The sequence below is a fragment of the Prionailurus viverrinus genome, chromosome E2 (assembly GCF_022837055.1).
Source record: "Prionailurus viverrinus isolate Anna chromosome E2, UM_Priviv_1.0, whole genome shotgun sequence".
NCBI lineage: Eukaryota > Metazoa > Chordata > Mammalia > Carnivora > Felidae > Prionailurus > Prionailurus viverrinus.
Genome location: NC_062575.1, coordinates 49,443,405 through 49,463,168, shown reverse-complemented (window position 1 = coordinate 49,463,168; position 19,764 = coordinate 49,443,405). Strand labels below are relative to the sequence as shown.

The window sequence follows — 19,764 nt, the reverse complement described above, 5'->3', positions numbered from 1 at the left end:
AATGGGTGACTTCATCACAGGGTCGTGCTGGGGCACCCGCAAGTGAGAAGCCCTGCTTGGGGGCTGGGGTATCATCCACGAATGTTTCCTGGAGTAGCTGGGTCTGAACTGGCTCCTAAAGGACCAGTAGAGTTTAGACCAGCAGAGGTTCAGAAGTGGGGCTGTGCCTGGTGTATTTTAGAGCCCGTCTATGTTGGGGGGAAATGAGACTGGAAGTGTGGGTGGAGATATCTCAGAAAGTGCTTCCCGTGCCTGGCTGTGGCGCTGGGCTCCAGCCAGGTCCACGGATTCCTCATCTGTAGTTTGGACTCCAGACATCTCAGGAAGCTGAAAGGGCTGTCCCAGGTTCAGCACAAACTCTTTTGGCTCCGCAATTATTCTGAACTGGTATGGGACTACTAACGGGCTTGGCTTGGCTCATTAAATATGTCACCATGTTTACTACTGAATTATTAAAGGGTTTGATTTATGGGGTGTTTCCCAGACTCCACTAGGAGTGCTATGTGGCAGCGGGTACACCTACTGCTTTTCTAAAATCTGGAAAGTTCTGAAATATGTGCACCTTCAGGGATTCGGGGTAAGGGATTATGAACCTCCCCTGTGGGTGATGGGGAGCCAGGGAAGGTTGAGCAGGGGAGGGCAGCAACAGGCCTGGGCACAAAGCCCTGGGACTATTGGGAAGGAGAGAGTGGTGAAGGAGGCTGTCGGTGGAGGCCCTGGAGGAAGCCAAGGAGGAGGAGGAGGCTGGGGTGAGAGGGAGAAGGCTGAGCTGGGCAAGGGGCTGCAGGGGTGGAGACAGGGGGACGCCTTGGTGAGTGGAGGGGCAGGAAGGTGTGGGGTATTGTCCAGTATCTCTGGCTGGGGTGATGGGGACGTGAGACCGTTGCCAAGTAGGATGGGAGAGGAGCAGGTTGGGAGGCCTGTGCTGAGACCAGTTTGGGGTGCACGTTGGGGGGCCTGCAGGACGATGTCTAGGAAGCACCAGGAAGTAGCAAGGGCAGGAGGAGGAGGGATGGGGTCTGGCTGGTGTGGTGAACCAGGCCTCATGTCTCCCCAGGCTGGGCTGTGGGGGCCCCCCATGTTCCCCAATGCCTCGCTCTCCGGAGGAATGTCGACGTCTCCGGACCTGCAGTGAGTGCCTGGCCCGCCACCCCCGGACCCTGCAGCCTGGAGATGGAGAGGTGAATGGCGGGGGCGATGGGTTGGGAGCACCTCAGGAGCTTCAGCTGAGGTTGGGTGGGAAGAGCCAGGTCACGAGGGGTGCTGGGGGACCCTGAGGACCCCACGGAGCCCGTGCTCCTCCACCAGGCATCTGCCCCCCGCTGTAAGTGGTGTACCAACTGCCCCGAGGGCGCCTGCATCGGGCGGAATGGGTCCTGCACCTCAGAGAATGACTGTCGGATCAACCAGCGAGAGGTCTTCTGGGCCGGGAACTGCTCAGAGGCTGTATGTGGGGCCGCCGACTGTGAGCAGTGCACCCGGGAGGGCAAGTGCATGTGGACGAGGCAGTTCAAGAGGACAGGTGAGGCCCGCTCGGTCCCCTGGAGGAGCGTGTGGGGGCCTGGACCCCTGGGCCCAAGGAAGGGAGGGAGAGGGCAGGGGAGGGGAGGGGAGACCAGTTCTAATTCCTGTGCCACTAACCCCAGGGGAGACCCGCCGCATCCTCTCGGTGCAGCCCACCTATGACTGGACCTGCTTCAGCCACTCTCTGCTGAATGTGTCCCCAATGCCGGTAGAGTCATCGCCCCCCCTACCCTGCCCCACTCCCTGTCACCTCCTGCCCAACTGCACCTCCTGCCTGGACTCCAAAGGTGCAGATGGGGGCTGGCAGCACTGTGTCTGGAGCAGCAGCCTCCAACAGGTACTGCACTGGCTGGGTGTCGGTGGATGGGGGGTGGGGGGCTCTTTGCCCTGCACCTCCTCCTCTGTCCTGCTTCCTCCTCTGTTTCCCAGCTCTGGTTCTCCCGTGGCACTTTCCCTGTCCAGCTACTTTCTCTTCTCTCCTACCAGCACCTCTTTCTTCCCTCCTGGCCTTGTGAACCTCCCTGTCGTGGCTGCTTAGGCACTGCCACCCGACCTTCCGGACTACCCAGCTGGGCTCATGCTCCTCCCTGACCTTCCTGTGACTTCTGATTCCATCTGTCCTCTCCCTCCTAAACTTCTGCACTTCCTTCCTCCATCTCTCGCTCTCTGCTTTTGGAACTTCTGGTTGTAAGAAGCAGAAACACCCTAGAGCTGGTTTTATTATAATGAATTGGGGTAGAAAGTGCTGTTCCATCCTTCTCGGGCCGCAGGGTCTCCGCTCTTCTCTGGGTGCCTCTATCCCCTGGTTTCTCTTGGCTAGATCATCAACACACACGGCCTCAAATGGCAGCCCTTGGCCTTTAGTCTATGTGACTTTCTAATTCTCGAGATGACAGTTATCTCTGTGCTTATCGGTTAGCTCACATTCTCAAGGGGAGATTTCGACTCAGCTCATGAGTGAGATGTCCAGCCTTGGTCCAGTGAGACGTGGCCAGGGAGGGGTAGGCGCACACGATTCCGACACGGCAGTTCAGACCTACCCCTCATTTTGGCTGTGGGCTGGGGAGGTGATTCTTTGTGGGCGTGGTCTGGGCAGGCATTTACTTGCCGGTGACAGTCTGCCCCTTGAACGGCTCATGGCTCTCTCTTGGAGTCCACTCCAGAGATGCGTCTTTGGTCATCACAGTGGCAGACACAAGTCCTTCAAGCCCCAACCCCACCCCAGGGGGGAAGACCAGAAAGATTCACCTCTGGCGGTCACATCCAGAAGCAGTGTCATTGGGCCAGAGTTCTGGGTCTCTTGTTCCCAGTGATGGCCACTTCTTATTCACCTTTATTGTGGAACAGCCAACCCACGTGTGACCACTCACCATCTCACAACCCATGAGTCTACATGAATCTTCAGTAAAATAGACCCACTGGGGTGTATTCTAACACCAACAGCCCCTTCTCCAATTCTCCAGACGCCAGCTGGGTGTCTAACACCTCAGTTCACTCCTGACACCGTCTACCTAGAGTTGGAGTCAGATCCTACAAAGTTAAAGAGCTCAGTCCCACAAGCCTGCCGACCTCAGACCACCCATACTTCTGACCAGCCAGCTATAAATCAGGGGTTTTTCCACCCCCTCTGCAGGCTCAAAAATTTGCTAGAATGGCTCACAGAAGAAACAGTTTCTTATGAATACCAGTTTACTTTAAAGGCTACAACTCAGGGGCGCCTGGGTGGCTCAGTCAGTTAAGCGTCCGACTCTTCGTTTCGGCTCAGGTCATGATCTCACAGTTTGTGGGCTTGAGCCCCATGTCTGGCTCTTGGCTGACAGTAAGGAGCTTGCTTGGGATTCTCTGTCTCCCCCTCTCTCTCTGCCCTTCCCCCGCTCACTCTCAATCTCTGTCTCTCCCCAAAAAATAGATAAATAAACTTAAAAAAATGTTTTTAAGGCTACAATTCAGAGCCAAGTGGAAGAGACAAATATGGCAAGCTATGGGGTGGCCATGCAAAGCTTCCGTGCCCTCTCCGGGCACACAATGCTTGCAACAGGGGAGCTTTCCGAATCTCCTCTCTCTTGAGTTTGTATAGACTCCAACTCCACCCCCATCTCACTGGGGGGCGGGTGGGGGGGAGCGGGCTGCAAGCGCCCCTCCCACCTCTGGTCCTTCTGGTGACTCCCTCCATTTTTAGCATAAACTCAGGTGTGAAATCAGCTTCTTATGAATAACAAAAGACATTCCAGCATTCAGGAAGAACCGGGACACGGGGAAGATATATTCTTGTGTTACATCACAGCATCCCATAGGCAGGTTGTATAAATTAAATGGGAGGGTGTATTTTAGAACACAGGGCCATGCTTGCCGTTCGGTAAAAACTCTGTAACGCTTCAAGTTCTGCCTGCTGGTAGGATTCCCAGCCTCCCCTATCCGGGACACACCCACAGGGTCACCACAGTAGGGTGGGTGTCCTCCATGTGACCCTGCAGTGTGCGTCTCTAACACACGGAGGCCTCATCCCCAAGCCTGGGGGCTTTCTGATGATACAAGCTTTTCCCTAGTATTGTTGAGGGTCTCATCATTTGTCTTTGTGGGAACCCCAGGGACCGGAAGGCAACGCCAGAGAGCCTGTTGCCAGGCACTTGCTGCTCCCCTGGCCCCTCTATGCTGCTCAGGGAGTGAGGAGGGGCTGGGTTGGAGGCGGGAGGAGGCTGTGGGGCGGGAGACTCCAGCACAGACTCCGGGCGTCGCCCGCAGATGCAAGAGTACTTCCGCCAGATCTTCGGATTTCTGTGAAATCTCCTAGCTCTAACGTGTTGGCTTAGGCTTTTAAAAACCACCACCGCGCAGACCAGACATCACAGATGTACACACCAGACCCGTAAGAGATGGGCAGACCAGACCCGTTACGATTTGGCTCAAGGGCAGATGTGCTGTGAACCATCGGGCATCGTTCTCTTGAATGACTTTGGCTTCAGAGCCTGGGACAGGCAAGAGGGCTCTCTTCCCTGGCTTCTCTTCATCACATTCTTTATCGAGCCCCTTCCTCGTGCCAGGCACTTTGCTAGGTTGTGGGCCTGTGTCAACATGAGCTAGAATCCTGCTCTCCGAACTTACATTCGTACGTTTCTTCCAGGAGTGCAGGATACGCAGTTTATGGTGTTGGGCAGCATTGCATATGGCCATTAGGGAGGTTACCACAAAGAACGCTGGACAGACCTGAGACTTGGTCTCCCCCCTCCCACCCCCCAGATTGCCCCACCATCTGCCAAGGGGTGCACTACATTTAGATCTGGAAGCCTAGCTCTGGCAGTTCGGCAAGGCTCAGCTCACTGCTGGCGGTAACCCTCAGAGCTCCGGCCACAGCAACCAGGGTGTCTATTTCAGGATTATATGGTTGCTAATTGCTGTCAGACAGCCCAGACTAATCTCTGCTGTCTTATACTTAAGGCCCGAGCAGTGGATAAAATACTCTTACACACCAAGAGTCTGACCCCTGCTGCGTGCCTCGTCTGGGTCCCAGGACGTGATAAGTGATGGCGTACAAACTCCTGTGCAGCCCCTGACCGCAGACTCACCTTCCCAGCCTAGGGTGGGAGGACCCTCTTGCCCCAGCAGCTGGGTCCACATTTTTCTAAGCGACCGTGGCTTGTAACTCCCCGCCTCCCGTCACTAGTTTCTATCTCCACTTGGGATTGTTGCCTTCCTTTGGTTGTAAGAAACAGCCGTGTCCACTAAGCCGGGTGGGTAGACTGCCGCGGCCAATCACACTAACACAGTGGTACCTCTTGGAGCCCAGGGTGGAAAATGCAGCCAAGGCCGTATTGGAGACAGAGCCTGGAAAGCTGCCCACCCCGGCTTTGGGTGTGTGGTCCTCATCAGTGCTTCCTTCTGCATCTGCTCTGTTTTCCTGCCCCTCTGGTCTCTTCATTTGCTGTGATTTGCTCATTCAAATGTCCCTGCCAGCCCCAGTCTCCAGAATCTTCTAGTTTCAAGGTTGCCCCTAGCCTGACTTCCCGTGTGGACTCCTAGTTGCAAATGCTTGACGGGAACAATGTGATGATGTCAGCTGGTGTCCGCTTTGGTCCATCGACTGTGGCCAGAGAGGGGCGAGAGCTCTGAGGAAGGGGTGTAGTTGGGGAGGATACCCAGGATGTGTTTGGTCCTCTTTCTCACCCCCACCTCATTTCTCATTTCCCCTCCCCCATACAGTGTCTGAGCCCCTCCTACCTGCCCCTGCGATGTATGGCCGGAGGCTGTGGGCGGCTGCTCCGGGGACCCGAGAGCTGCTCCCTGGGCTGTGCTCAGGCGACCCAGTGCGCCCTGTGCCTGCGGCGCCCCCACTGTGGCTGGTGTGCCTGGGGGGGCCAAGATGGGGGTGGCCGCTGCCTGGAGGGTGGACTCAGCGGTCCCCGTGATGGTGAGATGGGTTAGGACGTGGGGTGAGGGGGACTGACCCTTGGCTGGGGGTCTGGCACAGAGAACGTGGGGGGCGCTGGAGGCTGTCTCAGAGGTGGGGATCAGGGACAGGTGGAGCGAGGGCCTGGGTGGCACCCAGGTGAAGCTCTGTATCCCCGGGCCAGGGCTGACATGCGGGCGACCTGGGGCCTCCTGGGCCTTCCTGTCCTGTCCCCCTGAAGACGAGTGTGCAAACGGACATCACGACTGCAATGAGACACAGAACTGCCACGACCGGCCACACGGTTACGAGTGCAGCTGCAAGGCGGGCTACACCATGGACAAGTGAGGGGGCGAGGGCGGTGGCCCAGGCACCTGTGGGGTGGGAGCAGCAGAGGGTGAGGCAGGAACCAGAGTGGGCGTGAGGTGGTGGGACTCATCCGGGACGCGGTGAAGGTGGGGGCTCAGTCGTGGAGGGGAGGGGTTGGTGAGTTAAATGGGGCACCCTGGGAAGAGGGTGGCAGGCTGGACCCTGGATGAGGACCATGGAACAGACCAGGCGTGAGCGACCGGTTGAGGGCAGTGTAGTGGGTGTTGGGCCGGCGGGAGCCACGAAGCCCCCTGCTCCGCCCTGACCCTCTGCCCTCCACCCCTGCAGCATGACTGGGCTGTGCCGCCCGGTGTGCGCCCAGGGCTGCGTGAATGGCTCATGCGTGGAGCCCGACCACTGCCGCTGCCACTTCGGCTTTGTTGGCCGCAACTGCTCCACAGAGTGTCGCTGCAACCGCCACAGCGAATGCGCGGGTGTGGGCGCCCGTGACCACTGCCTGCTGTGCCGCAACCACACCAAGGTGGGCCTCCCGGGGTCTCAGGCCCTCCCCCCAGGGACAGGGCCTTCTCTGCCTTCAGCTCTCGCTCAGGCATCTTGAGCCTCCTCCCAAGCCCTGATAAGCCGGGCCCAGGGAGGAGGAGGCCTAGCCCTAACCCAGGGAGGTGTGAGGAGATTCTGGGGACGCTGTCTGAATTTGTGTCAGAGAGGGGCTACCCCAGCATCGTGGACAGAGTCAGTGCTGGACTGGCGAGGCTGGTCACGTGCAGGAGGATTTAGGATGGGGTAGGGAAGGGCTTTCTGAGCCCCCCACTGCGGGCTGGAGGGGCACGAACTCAGCCACCCTCCACCCCGTCACGGGAGGTGTGCAAGTGAAGGCAGGCAGCTAAGTCGCAGAAAGGCTAGGATTGCCCAAACCGAGTGCCTGAGCCCCTGCTGCACCCTCATGGTGCTCTCAGAGTGTCCCCCCACCCCCAACTGATCACCAACTCTGACCACCCTGTCGCTGGTTTCCAGGGCAGCCACTGCGAGCAGTGCCTCCCTCTGTTCGTGGGCTCGGCTGTGGGGGGTGGGACCTGCCGGCCCTGCCACGCCTTCTGTCGTGGCAATAGCCACGTCTGCGTCTCCAGGAAGGAGCTCGAAATGGCCAGGAAGGAACCAGAGAAGTACTCGCTGGATCCGGAGGAGGTAAAAAGGCTGGAGTCCAGGGCTTCTGGGCCAGGTCTCGGGGAGGAGGGGGAATAGTCCAGGCCTTTTTGTGATCACTCTGTCTTTCTTTGGTCAGATTGAAAACTGGGTGACAGAGGGGCCTAGTGAAGACGAGGCTGTGTGTGTGAACTGCCAGAATAACAGTTATGGGGACAAATGCGAGAGCTGCCTGCACGGCTACTTCCTCCTGGATGGGAAGTGTACCAAGTGAGAAGAAGGGGGGCCTGGGACCCTTGCCCTGCTCACTGGGAATAGCTCTGGGAGCCAGCCTCCCCTCCCCAGTTCTCCGCCCTCAATCAGAAGCGGACAATATCCTCAGGGAGGCCCCAGGCTGAGGCAGAGTTGGGGGCGATGAGCCAGACTCAGGTGGGAGACCCCCGGCCTCAGAGGCCAGTGTTGACACGCAGGCCGCAGAGCACCACCCCGTGGAGACTGGCAGGCAGAGAGAGAGAGCTGCCGAGGGTGTGGCCTCAGGACAGCCTCCCATTCCAGCCCTTCCTTCTGAATGGTCAGCAGACTCTGGAGTCATTCCAACCTGGCTCCAAATCCTGGCCTTGCCACTTACTGGCTCTGTGGCCTTGGGCAAATGGCTTGACCATTTGTGAGCCCCCGTCTCCTCTTCTGGCCTGTTGCTCACATCGGAGCTCACATAGGCAGCATCCAGCCTGGATCCCGGTAGATCAGGGGAGCCCCCTGACCCCTGTCTTCTCCCCCTTCTTCAGATGCCAGTGCAACGGCCATGCAGATACATGTAACGAGCAGGACGGGACGGGCTGCCCGTGTCAGAACAATACAGAGACGGGCACGTGCCAGGGTAGCTCGCCCAGTGACCGCCGAGACTGCTACAAGTACCAGGTGCGGCTGGAGAAGCGAGTTGCAGATAAGCCAAGGGCCCCGCGCCCTCAGAGGTCCACTCACTCATTCAACACATATTTACTGAGCACCTGACAGTTGGGAAGAGTGTGCCAGGCAGCGTGTGAGGCATTAGGACGCAGCGGGGAACAAAACGGGCAAGAGGTTCTGTCCTCAGGAAATTTACTTTCCCGTTAAGGAGTCCAGCGACAAACAAATGAAGAAGTCGGATGCACAGTATGTTAGCAATAAGCAGTAAGGAGAAAGGAGGGCCAGTGTTGTGGAGTGGGAATAGTAGACACGATGACCAAGGAAAGCCTTCGTGAGAAGGTGACACTTGAGAAAAGACCTGATGGAAGTCAGGACAGGCAGATATGGGGATTGTGGGTGAGTAGAGAGTCAGCCAGGCAATAGATCACCCAGTGCAAAGGCCCTGAGGTAGGACGTACCTAACGTCCTACGGAAACAGCAAGGCTGGCAGGTGAGGCTGGCCCAGCCCCGTGCTGTGCCCGTGGCTTCGGCAGTCCCATGAGCGAGCTCTGTTTACTGCCTGTGTAAGGAGGAAGGATCTCAAATTCAGCGAGGTCAAGTCATTAGTCTGAGGCCACACAGGCAGTGAGGGGGTAGAGCCAGGTTCAGCAGAGCTCTTCATCACTGTGCCTCAGAGTTCCAGAGGCCTCCACATCAGGGTGCTGTGGTCATGGGGTGACACCAGGGACAGCAGTGCTAGAGTGTAGGGTCCTGGTGGCCTCCACACTGTGTCAGGGAGGTGTGGGGGCAGGGGGAGCAGTCACAAGGAAGCTGCTGGGGACTGAGAGAGCCTGGGGCAGTGACTGCTCACCAGTTGGTACTGAACGTCAGTACTGCGTGGAGGGTGGCCAGGCACCGAGCCAGCCCTGACTGCCCTCCCCGCCCCCCCCCCCCCCCACCGCTTGCCCGCAGTGCGCCAAGTGCCGGGAGTCCTTCCACGGGAGCCCGCTGGGCGGCCAGCAGTGTTACCGCCTCATTTCCGTGGAGCAGGAGTGCTGCCTGGACCCCACGTCTCAGACCAACTGCTTTCACGAACCCAAGCGCCGGGCTCTGGGCCCCGGCCGCACTGTCCTCTTTGGCGTGCAGCCCAAGTTTACCAACGTGGACATCCGCCTGACGCTGGATGTGACCTTCGGTGCTGTGGACCTCTATGTCTCCACCTCCTACGACACCTTCGTGGTCCGTGTGGCCCCTGACACGGGCGTCCACACCGTGCATATCCAGCCACCTCCACCCCCACCGCCTCCCCCACCCCCTGCCGACGGCGGACCCCGGGGGGCCGGGGATCCAGGAGGACCCGGGGCCGGGAGCGGGCCAGGTGCCCCAGCGGAGCCCAGGGTGCGGGAGGTGTGGCCACGGGGCCTGATCACCTACGTGACTGTGACAGAGCCGTCGGCCGTGCTCGTGGTTCGTGGTGTGCGGGACCGGCTGGTCATCACCTATCCGCACGAGCACCATGCCCTCAAGTCCAGCCGCTTTTACCTACTCCTGCTGGGCGTGGGGGACCCGAGCGGGCCCGGCGCCAATGGTTCAGCTGACTCGCAGGGCCTGCTCTTCTTCCGGCAGGACCAGGCCCACATCGACCTATTTGTCTTCTTCTCCGTCTTCTTCTCCTGCTTCTTTCTCTTCCTCTCACTCTGCGTGCTCCTCTGGAAGGCCAAGCAGGCCCTGGACCAGCGGCAGGAACAGCGCCGGCATCTGCAAGAGATGACCAAGATGGCCAGCCGCCCCTTTGCCAAGGTCACCGTCTGCTTCCCGCCTGACCCTGCCGCCCCGGCCCCTGCCTGGAAGCCGGCTGGGCTCCCACCACCCACCTTCCGCCGTTCGGAACCCTTCTTGGCACCCCTGCTGCTGACGGGGGCCGGGGGGCCCTGGGGACCTGTGGGAGGAGGCTGCTGCCCGCCCGCCGTCCCGGCCACCACTGCCGGCCTGCGAGCCGGGCCCATCACCCTTGAACCCACTGAAGATGGCATGGCCGGTGTGGCCACTCTGCTGCTCCAGCTGCCCGGAGGACCCCAAGCACCCAACGGCGCCTGCCTAGGGTCGGCCCTCGTCACGCTGCGGCACAGGCTGCACGAATACTGTGGGGGTGGTGGGGGTGCTGGGGGCAGTGGGCACGGGGCTGGCGCAGGCCGGAAGGGACTGTTGAGCCAGGACAATCTCACCAGCATGTCCCTCTGACCCACGGTGTGGTCCTCAGCCACAGCGACTGAGTACCCTGATAACGCCACCCTGGATTCAGGGCTCCTCCACTTGGCGGCCCCTGGACACCGTGTCCTCAGAGACCTCTGGCTCCCTTTCCCCGGGGCTCCCCAGACAGGGCATTTGACGTTCTGCATTCAACAATTATTTATTGAATACTTACTGTATGCCAGGCACTGTTGAAGTCACCGGGCAAAGCAGGAACTGAGACAGACGAGTTCCCTGATCTCGTGGGACTTAGGTTCCAGTGGAGGGAGACAATCAGTGTGCACCAGTGCCTGTGCACACACACGCGCGCGCACACGCACGCACACGCACACACACAAAGGCGAGGAAGGTCATTTCCGGGAGGGAGAAGTGCCATGAGGGATCAACAGGATGTGGCTGTGAGGGACTTCGAGGTAGAGTCTGTTGGGCATTCCGAGAAGCTAGGCCTAAATAAAGCCTGAGAAGGAACTGGCCGTGGGGAAATTCTCAGAAAGTGGGTCTCAGGCAGAGGGAGCTGTAAGGACAAGGCCCTGAGGTGGGGACCCGCTTGCTTCATTGGAAGGATCAGAAAGGGCCAGCATGACCCAGACCGCGTGTGAAGAGATGAGTTGGGAGACAGCAATGGGATCACCCAGGGCTGTGTGGGTCCCAGATAGGGTTTTGAATTTTATTCTCGGGGAAAGCCAAAGGACAGTTTCATAAGGATCCGAGGTACGTATTCGAGAGGTCACTCAGCTGTGGTGTGGAGGATGGTTCGGAGGGGGCAAGAGAGGCGACCAGGGACAAGAGACGATGATTAGGATGAGGGCAGTGGTGGGGGCGTGGGTCAGGGACAGGTGCAGGATGTGTGTGGGAGGAGGTAACGATGGCGTGGATGTTGGGATCAGGGAGGGGGGAGTCCAGGATGACTCCAACTTTGTGGCCTGAACTGTGGGCGGATACTGGGGTGGTTTATCATGATGGGCAGCCTGGGTCTTGTGGGGAAAACCAGGAGTCCAGTCTGAGACTCTTAAGATGCTCTCTTTAGGCATCTCTTCAGTCAGGCCCAGCCAGGGAAACAGACTGCTGTACTTTAGCGGAAGGAACTGAGCGCAGGGGATTGGCTTGTTGTTGAGGGACGCAGACGATCAGAGGTGGGACAGTGAGGCAGTCCAGGGGCCAGCTGTCACCTGTAGGCTGGACAGACAAAGCCAAAGCTCAGATGGTGTAATTGATGCTAGGACCAGGGCCACCCGGCTCAGCAGGAATCCAAGGAGACAAAGCCTCAGATGCTGCCCCAGGGCGCTGGGTGTTGGAGATGGAAATGGTGGAGTCCTCTGCGCATCTCTCTTCCCAGACAGTGCTGCCTTGAAGACTTGTGGGTTCCCTCTAGGGGCCGCTCCCCCACTCAGCCACCATCTTGGACTTCTGAGCTCCTCTCCCCCTTGAGGACTTCGCACCCCCATCCTAGCCATCTTGAACTTGGGACTCCTTTTGCAAGACTCCATCCTCCAGCTGTACTTTGGGGCCTTAAGGAGCTGGGCCCCGTCTCCTTTCCTCTGCTGGGGGCCTCAGTCTAAGAGGCCATGTGTGCTGTCAGGGGCCGTCTGAAAGGGAGGAGTGGTTGAAGCAGCAAATAAAGAGTGTGGGGAAGGCGAATGTCTGAGCACCGTCTGCCTGCAGGAGATGGGGTGTCTTGCTTCTCTGAACAGCATCCAAATGTGGATAAATCGAGTCAGTGCCCTTACCTTGGCCCCCCTCCGAGCTGTATAGCTTGGGCCTGGCTCCTCCCTGCCCCTCCTGAGCAGGGGTGAGATGGGACCACTATAGAAGCCCTCGTTCCTCAGAAGGGACAGACCTAGAGGAGCTGAGGGCACCGAGACTGTTGGCCCTTCCTCGGATCCCTGTCGCAGAAAGATCCCAGTTCGTCTCCGGAGGGAAAACGTTGCCTTGGTCCCAGGCTTGGGTTTTATTCTGGCCTCTGACATAAGAGTGAGGCAGCACGGAGACCAAAATGCCCTAACGTGATGAGTTTGAGTTTTCTCTAATCCCAGAAGGCTCCAAGGCCCAAACCGGAAGCAGCACAGGAGGCTTCATCTTCCAGGCCCCCAGGGCAAGCAAGAGCAGTGGTGAAGAAGGTGCAAGTGTGCCCTCGGTCGGTAGGCCTCGAGCAGTGAGCAGCGAGCAGCAGCGTGGGAGTCTGGCCGAGAGTGGTAAACAACGTGTTTTCCTCTTCAGCCCGCCCATGGGCACACGCCTGAGGCCTCATCTGATGTGAGCCCAAGACACGATAGTGAGGTGGACTTAGGGGGAGTGGGGCCGGGGGAGGTGGGTGGGGTTGGGTCTTCACTGTGGTCCACGAAAATCCTAGTATTTTTGGATTTATGGGCAGTTTAAGGGATTTTCAAGGATTACTCTGCCCACACATGAGTTTTGCCTTTGTGAGCCATTGGTAGTGCCTAACCTCCGAGACGTGACTGTGAACTTGTATTTACTGAGTACCGGCGCTAGACAGTTTGCTTGCCATGTTACAGCCCAGCAACCCTATGCGGTAGGTAACCGTGTGATCCCCGTTTGCAGGGGAGAAAACAGAAGTTCATAGATGTCATTGAGTCATTGAATGAATTTGAACCCAGGCCATGTGACTCTCAAATCCACATGCCTGACCACCAGACCCTCTAGCCTCCTGAGGAGGGAACCCCCAGGAATAAGGGGGGTGGGGGAGGAGGAGGAGATAAGGGAGAAAGCACAAGGGAGATCATGCGGGTGCTTAGCCCACCTAGCTGAGAGCTCTCCCAGCACAGAGCAGACACTAGAGGCAGGTGTTCAAAACGGCGGGTTTCTGCTGGGGATAAGGCACAATTTCCCACCCGGGATGCTAACCAGAGGCAGGACATGCTGCCTAAGGGAGTCCAAGGCCAGGAGAGAGTTCACCCTGCATGACCAGGAAGGAGCTAAGACTCGTCTGCATTATGATCAGATCTTTGGTAAGGTCTCTTCCCCACCACCACCCCGTGACTGTGCCTTCCTGAGCAGAGCGTTTGCACTGTGACTGGCCCCTTGCTCTGCTACACAGAGCCAGCCTCTCCAACTCCTGTCCATACCTTGCAGATGCCCCTATACAAATGCCCCATAGCATGAGGCACGTGTTCCTCCTCCCTCCACGTTAGCTCCTCAGCTGGCTCCTTGCCCTGGTATCCACGTACCTGAATGTAAGAGGCTCAGGGAGTGTGAGAGAAAGACTGGGCGTGGAAGGTCTGGATTCTAGTCTGTGTATGGCCATCAATGCCCTAGGGACTTCAGAAAAAGGGGAGAAATTTCACCAAGGGCCAACAACACTTCCGATAGTGTGCTGGGTGCTTAGCCTGAGTCCTTTAGTCTTCCTGATACCGATGCTGGGAGGGACAGGTTTATTCCCCCATTTTGCAGATTTGGAAACTAAGTCCCTTGCCTGAGAACTCAGGGCAGATTAACAGGTGAGCCCAGATTCTGATGCAAGCCTGTCTGACTCTCCATTGCCCCCCACCGTTACCTCTAAAATCATGTCCCTTTTCTGCATCAGTGTCTCCCACCTGTGATCATTCACTATCTCCACCCACAAGGGGTTCCACGCAGTTCTAGGTACTAGGGACACAGCAGTGAACAGGGTCCCTGCCCTCATGGAACTGACAAACCAGCAGGGAGCCAGAAAATAAACATGTAAATGATGTGGTATGTTGAAATATGACCAGAAAAACAAGGCGGTGAAGGAGAAGAGGGGTTGGTCCTTGCCATGTAATATAAGATAGAAGGGAAGGCCTTGCTCCTAAGATGACTTGTGAGCAGACGGGAAGGAATGAGCCATAGGGACATCTGAGGGAAGAGAATTCCAAGTTGAGGGAACAGCTAGTGCAAAGGTCCTGAGGTGGGAGCACGACTAGCATTTTAGAGAACCAACCAAGAGACTCACGCAGGTAGGAGCGGGTGGGAATAAGGAGGAGACAAGGTCAAGGAAAAGCCGGAGGCAGATTGTGCAGGTCCTCGGGCCACGGTGAGGACTCTGGCTTTAGCTCTGTGCAGGAGGAGCCGTGAGAAGGTTCTGAACACAGGAGGCATGTGACCTAACTCAGGTGTTCGCAGGGCTTCTCTGCGGGAGGAAACTAAAGAGGTGGGGATACGGCAGGGAGCCCAGTGAGGAACCACTGCCTTAGTTTAGGCTGAGGAGGAGGGTGGCTGGAACAAGGTGAGAACGGGGTGGGGAGAAGTGGGGTTCTGGATATATTCTGAAACTAGAAGCAACAGAGTGCTGACAGATGGGCCATTGGGTAAGAAAGCCACGGAGCCGGAGCTGAGCTGCTGGAAGGCTGGGGTTTGCTGTTTCCTGAGAGGAGGAGACTGGGAGGAGGAGGTCGGGGGCAGGGAATCCGGAGTTAGGTTTTAACTTGTCGATGCCCATTAGATATTCCAAGCAAAGATGTCACTTGGTGGTTGGATACATGAATGGAAAGAGAAAGAGTAACAGCAAAGAATATAAGTGATATATTAATACCAGGATAGTATAATATAATTATACATAATGATACTATTAACAAGTTTATTAAGCTCACTCTGGTCTTTCCATCTGTTCCATCACTTGGTCTCACAGTAGCCACATGACATACTAGGGATTGTCCTTAGAGGAGGAAACAGGCTCAGAGAGGTTTATTAATTCACTAAGACGACACGGCTAGTAACCCGGCACGACACTAACACTAATAACATGGCAAGAGTCAACATCGGATCCTAGGTCTGCCCAATTTTGAGACCAGATTTTCTAATCTGCTAGTTGCTTTCGTGTAAAGAGAACTAGATGATCTTTAAGGATTATTCAGCTCTAGAGAGCCCGAAACCAGGCAGTTCTGTGCTTTGGAGACAAAGCCTAAGCCCCCCCCCCTCTTCCCCCGCCCCGGAACTCCCATATCTGTTATGTTAGAATTGTATATAGGCCAAGAATCCATACGTATTGACTTGAAGGGGGGTGGGTCTCCCAATTTTTTCCTTTGGGCGTGTAACCTCTACCAAGGCAGCTTTTTCTGGTTTTGCTTATTTTAAGGATCCGCACACAACTTCAGTTGGGCGGCTGAAGGGGTTAGTGGTTTCACTTTGTTAATGACCCACTCGTTTAGAGGGGTAAGACTTGCCAATGTCACACGCAGCAGGTGGGGTGGGGGGCAAGGATCTGACTCTGGAACTCCTCCTTCCACACGTAGGCATCTTCCCTGTGTCCCCACACCCCTCACCAAACCTCCTCCACCCAGATTCCTTCCCTGGGACACAAATAATGTAGGCGGAGTTGGTTTTCAGGTTTTTATTGTGGGTGTATTTCTGGTAGCGGGATAGGGCGGAGGGGCAGAGGAGGCCCAGCGCGACAGGTAGAAAAGGAGGAGGGATGGGGGGCTTCCTTACTCCCGGATCTTCAATTCCCGCGCCATCTGACAGAGGGCGCAGGGCAAACAAAAGGTGAGGGCCGCCCAGTCGTGCCCGACAGAGCCCTAGAGGGTGGGAGAGAGAGGTTAGGAGTCCCGCCAGGGTCCCAGGAGGCCCGTCCCCCAGCCCCCTGCTCCGCGCCCCCCCCCCGCCCCCCGCCCCCGCGCGCACCTGGATGTGGTAGCGCTCCCGCATGCCGGTGCGCAGGGAGTGCAGGCCTCCGGGCAGGTAGGGCGCGCAGCAGCACTCCCCAAAGTCGTCCGAGATGCGGCAGGCGAGGCACAGAGGGGCGAAAGTGCCGCACAGACCTGGGGCGGGCGCGGGGCAGTCAGAGCGGGGGCCCACCGGGCGCCCCGGCCCCCTCCGCCTCGGGGAGAGGCGAGGCTGATGGTCCGCGGCGCCAAATCCGCCAAATCGAGGGTCCCAGAGGGGATCCGGGGACCCAGCGGGAGTGGTTTAGAGGTTGGGAGATAGGGTTTGGAGAGGGAGCTGGGGCCGCAACAAGGAAAGTTGAGGGTGCAAGGGGTTGAGGGTCCGAGGGGAAGCTGGAAGGTGTGAGGTTAGGATCCTAGGGAGTGTCGGAGGTGGGAGTTAGGGGTGAGGTTTAGAGTGTGGGAATTCGGGGTCCAAGGAAGGGAGCGGGAGTGGGGTTAGTAGGGCCGGGGAAGGGGTTGGAGGTGACCTTCCCCCTCTCCTGGAGGGAGCTGCAGGCACTCACAGACAGGCATGTCGTTGCAGCAGTCTGTGAGTCCGGTGTGCCAGTCACTGAGCTGGGTCTGGTAGCAGCTGCTGGCACACTGGGGCTGGCTGGTCACTGGGTAGGACATGGCTGCGAAGGAAGGTAGCGGGCAGGAGTGAGCGGGAGGCTGCCAGCGCCTCTCCCCACATCCCTGCCCCCGGAGCCCCTTCCTCTGCCGGGCAGTCTGGGCGGGGCCACCAGGCCGCCCGCGGAGGGGACACCACTGCACCTCCCCGGTCCTCTCTGCTACATTTGGGCACTGACACCCTAGTTTGTCCCCGTTGCCACTGCCTCCTGCACATCTGGTTGAGCTGTGGGTGGGGAACTCATGCACGTCTGGGGAAGGGTGGGTGCCACATCTGGGTAGGGCTGAGAAGTGGTGTTGCCTCCTCCACGTCTGGGCCTGGGGTGCTGGGTTCCTGCATTTCCAGGGGCCTCTGGGGTGCGATCAGGCGCCATCTGTCTTCGAAGCCAGGGTGCCCAGGGGAGGGAAGCTGCCGGGTTCCGGGACTGGAAGGGTTGCTGGTTCATCCAGTGATCCCACCTTTGCCTTTCACGTTGTCGTGCATCTCAAACTGCATCTTGCCGGCCCTGGGAAGGTGGCGTTGGGGGTGGCAGAGGTAGCGGCGGTGACAGTGGCCGAATCTGTCCAAGGGAGGCTGGATACTGGGGGAGGGGCAGGCACGGAGTAGGGGCACTGGGGGCTGGGTTCTCAGGGGGAAGGGAGCTGGGGAGAAAGAGGCCAAGTCAGCCTGCCAGCTAGGAGAAACATGGAGTAGGGATGTATGGGGAGGGGCGAGAAACTCGCCCATCTCTGTACAGCTGCCCGACAGACCCCAGAGGACCTTCCTCATACCAGAGGCAGAGCTGGAGAGAGAGGCCAAGAAACAGAGACAGGCAGAGTCAGAGACAAGGGGGAAAGAGATCAGAGCCAGGTGCCCATCGAGATGCCGCCAGTAACACTCACACCTGCTTAGCGCTTTGACTTCTCTGCAAGCCCATTTCACAGATGGAACACTGAGGCTCCCACAGGTCAAGAGAAAAACCCCACATCTGATGGCCCAGACCAAAGGGGTGAGTAGAAAGGGTGCTGGGCCCCAGGGCTTCCAAATTCAACCCGGCATCACTCACACTGAGAAGGTGGACACTGAGGGCATGGAGAAAGACAGCAATGTCCACAGAGACGGTCAGAGATATGCAAAGAGACAGAGATGTCAGTGGAGTGGAGAGAGAGAACAGAGCAGAGGGCTGTGGGCAGATGCTCATACCTGCAGGACAGCGATGGCGATGAGGCAGATAGGTGTGGGTGACCTGGACACTGAGTTCTCAGTCTCAGGTTGGTAGCTGCTTATATTGGGGCGGGCCACGTGGCCCTGGGCGGGGCTCTGACAGAGGTGCCCAGGGAGCCGAGCCGGTCTGGCTGACCCTCTTCCCCCACCCCCCACCAGGAACTTCCCCTCCCTCCCTCTCCATCCCCCATCCCCCCACTTCCCCCTCAAGCTCTTGTGGGACCTAGGAAATCAGGAAGGGGGCCAGGGGTGCTGGAAGGGGAGAGGGCAGAGAGGGAGAGACAGATGGGGGGGGGGGTAGGGAGAAAAGGCAGAGGGGAGGTGCAAGGGGCCACAGTACAGAGACCCACAGGCAGGGAGGACAGAGAGACAGGGAGGGAATGGGGGACACAGAGACAGAAGGGGAGGCCTAGATGGGAGAGAGAAGGAGACTCAGAGAGATGATGAGAGATAAAGACAGAGCGATGGAGAGAGAGATGCGGAGACAAAGAAGGACATCTGTGGAGAAACAGGCAAAGGGGAGTCAGATTCAGAGGGAGGCACAGAGGTGGAGGGGTGAAGGGGCAGGGAGGTGGAGGAGGGGATGGGGATGCGGGAGAGTGCCGTGGGGGCTTCTGCTGTCATCCTCAGTGAGGTTCCCACTTTCCTGGAAGAGGGGGCATTGTCCCCCCATTCGGGGCCACCATGCACATGGGGGGAGCAGTGTGTTTTGGGGGTGACTCATGCTGAAACTAAAGTAAATAAACACAACTCACCCCACCTTCAAATTGGGAAGGGAGGAGGCTGGGAACTGAGAAGATGTGGTTCCAGAAAGAGAAGGATGTGACCCAGGACACTGGGGTAACTAACAGAGCAGGTGGGGGGGGGGGTCTTCATCCAGGCCCCTATCAGAGGACAGAGAGGGGCTCAGATTCTGGGTCTGAGGGAGGAGGGCTGGGGGTGCAGACTCTTGGGTTAGGCTAAACCGCAGGGGTGTGCAGGGGTCCTGGCATTTTTGGCTGCTGGGCTCCTGAGGGGTGAAAGAGCGAGGGACCTGGATGCCTGAGTCACCAAAGTCTGCCCCCAACAGGCCTGGCGTGGTTGGAAGTGACTCAGTGAGGGAAACAGCATTAGAGCCGGGTGGGGTTTCCAGCACGGGTGTCACCCAAAAAATGTAGGAGGCACTGGAAAATTGGGGTGTCACCTCCAGAGAAGGTGGTGTTGTCACCCCACTGGGAATGGGTATGGAGTGATGGCAAGCGGATCACCCTGTCCGCCTGGGATCCCAGCTTTTCCCTCACCTCCTGATTCAACGTGCCAGGACCCAAGCCTTGGTCTCCCAGCACCACCCAGGTGGCTTGCTGTCCTTGTCCCCTGACTTATGGGCGGCACTCAGCATTTTGCTGGTATGTGTCCATCACTTGGTCCAGGAGGCTGACTGTCTGGGGAACATCTCTCCACCTCTGGTCTATTGTCCTTGTGCCTCCATCTCTGCATCTTTGTTTCGCCAGCTCTGGATCTCCCTTTCCTCATCTCTGCAAATCTGTTTCCAAGTTTCCCTGGTTCTGTCTTCCCACCTCTGAGTCTCTGCTTCCCCAGGCTCTGTGTCTCTTGCCCTCATGCCAGGGTCTCTGCCTCCCATCTCTGTGTCTCTCTCCATCTTCAGGCCCCCCCCCCCCGCAAGGAGGCAGCCAGAGGGCCCCATCCCCCAACTGTCCAGACCATGGGCTGCAGGTGATTCAGGGGCAGTCATCTCTGAGGACCTCAGGCCTCCCAGGATGACAACCTGAGTTGTCCTCAAGTCTCCTCTTCCACTC

At 58.1% G+C, this 19,764-nt stretch overlaps 2 protein-coding genes across 7 annotated transcripts in view; one reads left to right on the top strand and one right to left on the bottom strand.

The window, feature by feature from the left end:
- Positions 1 to 12,154, top strand: part of MEGF8 (multiple EGF like domains 8) — a 40,856-nt gene extending 28,702 nt beyond the window's left edge. For 4 of the 5 annotated variants that reach the window (XM_047834873.1, XM_047834872.1, XM_047834871.1 and 1 more), the window contains 10 exons: positions 1,058 to 1,181; positions 1,309 to 1,522; positions 1,647 to 1,861; positions 5,722 to 5,929; positions 6,093 to 6,252; positions 6,566 to 6,758; positions 7,253 to 7,423; positions 7,521 to 7,651; positions 8,167 to 8,299; positions 9,239 to 12,154. In XM_047834873.1, the coding sequence (XP_047690829.1) occupies positions 1,058 to 1,181; positions 1,309 to 1,522; positions 1,647 to 1,861; positions 5,722 to 5,929; positions 6,093 to 6,252; positions 6,566 to 6,758; positions 7,253 to 7,423; positions 7,521 to 7,651; positions 8,167 to 8,299; positions 9,239 to 10,507 (2,818 nt within the window). In that variant the 3' untranslated portion in view covers positions 10,508 to 12,154. The remainder of the gene's footprint in view (positions 1 to 1,057; positions 1,182 to 1,308; positions 1,523 to 1,646; positions 1,862 to 5,721; positions 5,930 to 6,092; positions 6,253 to 6,565; positions 6,759 to 7,252; positions 7,424 to 7,520; positions 7,652 to 8,166; positions 8,300 to 9,238) is intronic. The other variant, XR_007147269.1, reaches the window with a different exon arrangement.
- Positions 12,155 to 15,850: 3,696 nt separating this feature from the next.
- On the bottom strand, positions 15,851 to 18,089 carry CNFN (cornifelin). Of its 2 annotated transcripts, XM_047834881.1 has the most exons (4): positions 17,948 to 18,089; positions 16,659 to 16,769; positions 16,112 to 16,248; positions 15,851 to 16,005 (listed from the first exon to the last, which is right to left on the bottom strand). In XM_047834881.1, the coding sequence occupies exons 2-4, from the start codon at positions 16,765 to 16,767 to the stop codon at positions 15,916 to 15,918; spliced, it is 336 nt and encodes a 111-aa protein (XP_047690837.1). In that variant the 5' UTR covers positions 16,768 to 16,769; positions 17,948 to 18,089; the 3' UTR covers positions 15,851 to 15,915. The 2 variants fall into 2 exon arrangements, with proteins under 2 accessions (XP_047690837.1, XP_047690838.1); XM_047834882.1 differs by lacking the exon at positions 17,948 to 18,089 and having other exon boundaries at positions 16,659 to 16,806.
- Between the last annotated feature and the right edge of the window lie 1,675 nt (positions 18,090 to 19,764).